This window comes from Sinocyclocheilus anshuiensis, unplaced genomic scaffold (assembly GCF_001515605.1).
Source record: "Sinocyclocheilus anshuiensis isolate Anshui unplaced genomic scaffold, SAMN03320099.WGS_v1.1 scaffold552, whole genome shotgun sequence".
NCBI lineage: Eukaryota > Metazoa > Chordata > Actinopteri > Cypriniformes > Cyprinidae > Sinocyclocheilus > Sinocyclocheilus anshuiensis.
The window spans coordinates 1-888 of record NW_015554362.1 but is presented as its reverse complement, the minus strand read 5'-3'; the positions used below and the strand labels follow the sequence as shown (position 1 = coordinate 888).

Here is an 888-nt window from a genome sequence, read left to right as displayed (position 1 = left end):
CTGTTCTCAGTTTGCTCAGTTTTTTTGTTTTGCTCTATGCTCAGATTGGGCCTCTGAACAAAATTATAGTCAGATCCTTAAGATCATATTCGAGATCCATATTCACCTATATCACATTATATAAGCCACAAAAGCTTAATGTATCAAATATGATACCAATCTTTTTCAAAGATTTTATTCTACATTGTATCTAAAGGTTCAATAAACTATTTCATTTAAAATAATTAGATTTGTCTGACTATTATACATATGTACAATCGTTGCGTATGCAGATGCTTAAAATACCTTTAATTCTCATACAATTCTGGCCTTTCATTTTTATTTACACATATCCGTCCTTTTATAGAAACTAAAAAGAGTACGTCTAGACATAAATCATGGAGTAAATTTAGATTTAATAGCTATAATTTGATGCTAGACATGACAAATAATATAAGATTCCCAGATGAGACATTATGGACACGCAGAGGCTAAGAGTGGCTAAACTGCCGCTGTATTCAAGTGTCTCGTTTAGCATTTTCCCTTTGTGAATATGTTCTCCAACACTTCTGAACCACAAAAATATAAGATATATAAAGCCTTACAGAGATTTCCTGACAATACCGGCCTGCTGTCAGCACTCTTACCTGTACAGCCGTTTAATATGAAGCACTTTGGCCTCTGACTCGCTGTCTTGACCCGGTTCGCTCATCCTAGCAGTGATAATGCAGCTGCTGTTGTCTGTTTTCGTGTATCTTGTTCTGGTTCTAGTTCGTTCAGCTCCAGTTTAGCGCGCGGCTAACGTTAGCAGGCTAGCTAACTCACCTATTTCCCGCAAATTATAACTTGAACACAAACGCTGTCGTTCCTGACCTCCCCCGCCACCGGCCGCGATACCCATCCGTTCGG

At 38.2% G+C, this 888-nt stretch overlaps 1 protein-coding gene across 1 annotated transcript in view; it reads right to left on the bottom strand.

Moving 5' to 3' along the window:
• The window catches only part of LOC107671430 (protein SMG5-like), a 20,442-nt gene extending 19,560 nt beyond the window's left edge, over positions 1-882 (bottom strand). Inside the window, exon 1 of the mRNA XM_016464352.1 lies at positions 627-882. Within this exon, the coding sequence (XP_016319838.1) occupies positions 627-691 (65 nt within the window). The 5' untranslated portion in view covers positions 692-882. The remainder of the gene's footprint in view (positions 1-626) is intronic.
• Between the last annotated feature and the right edge of the window lie 6 nt (positions 883-888).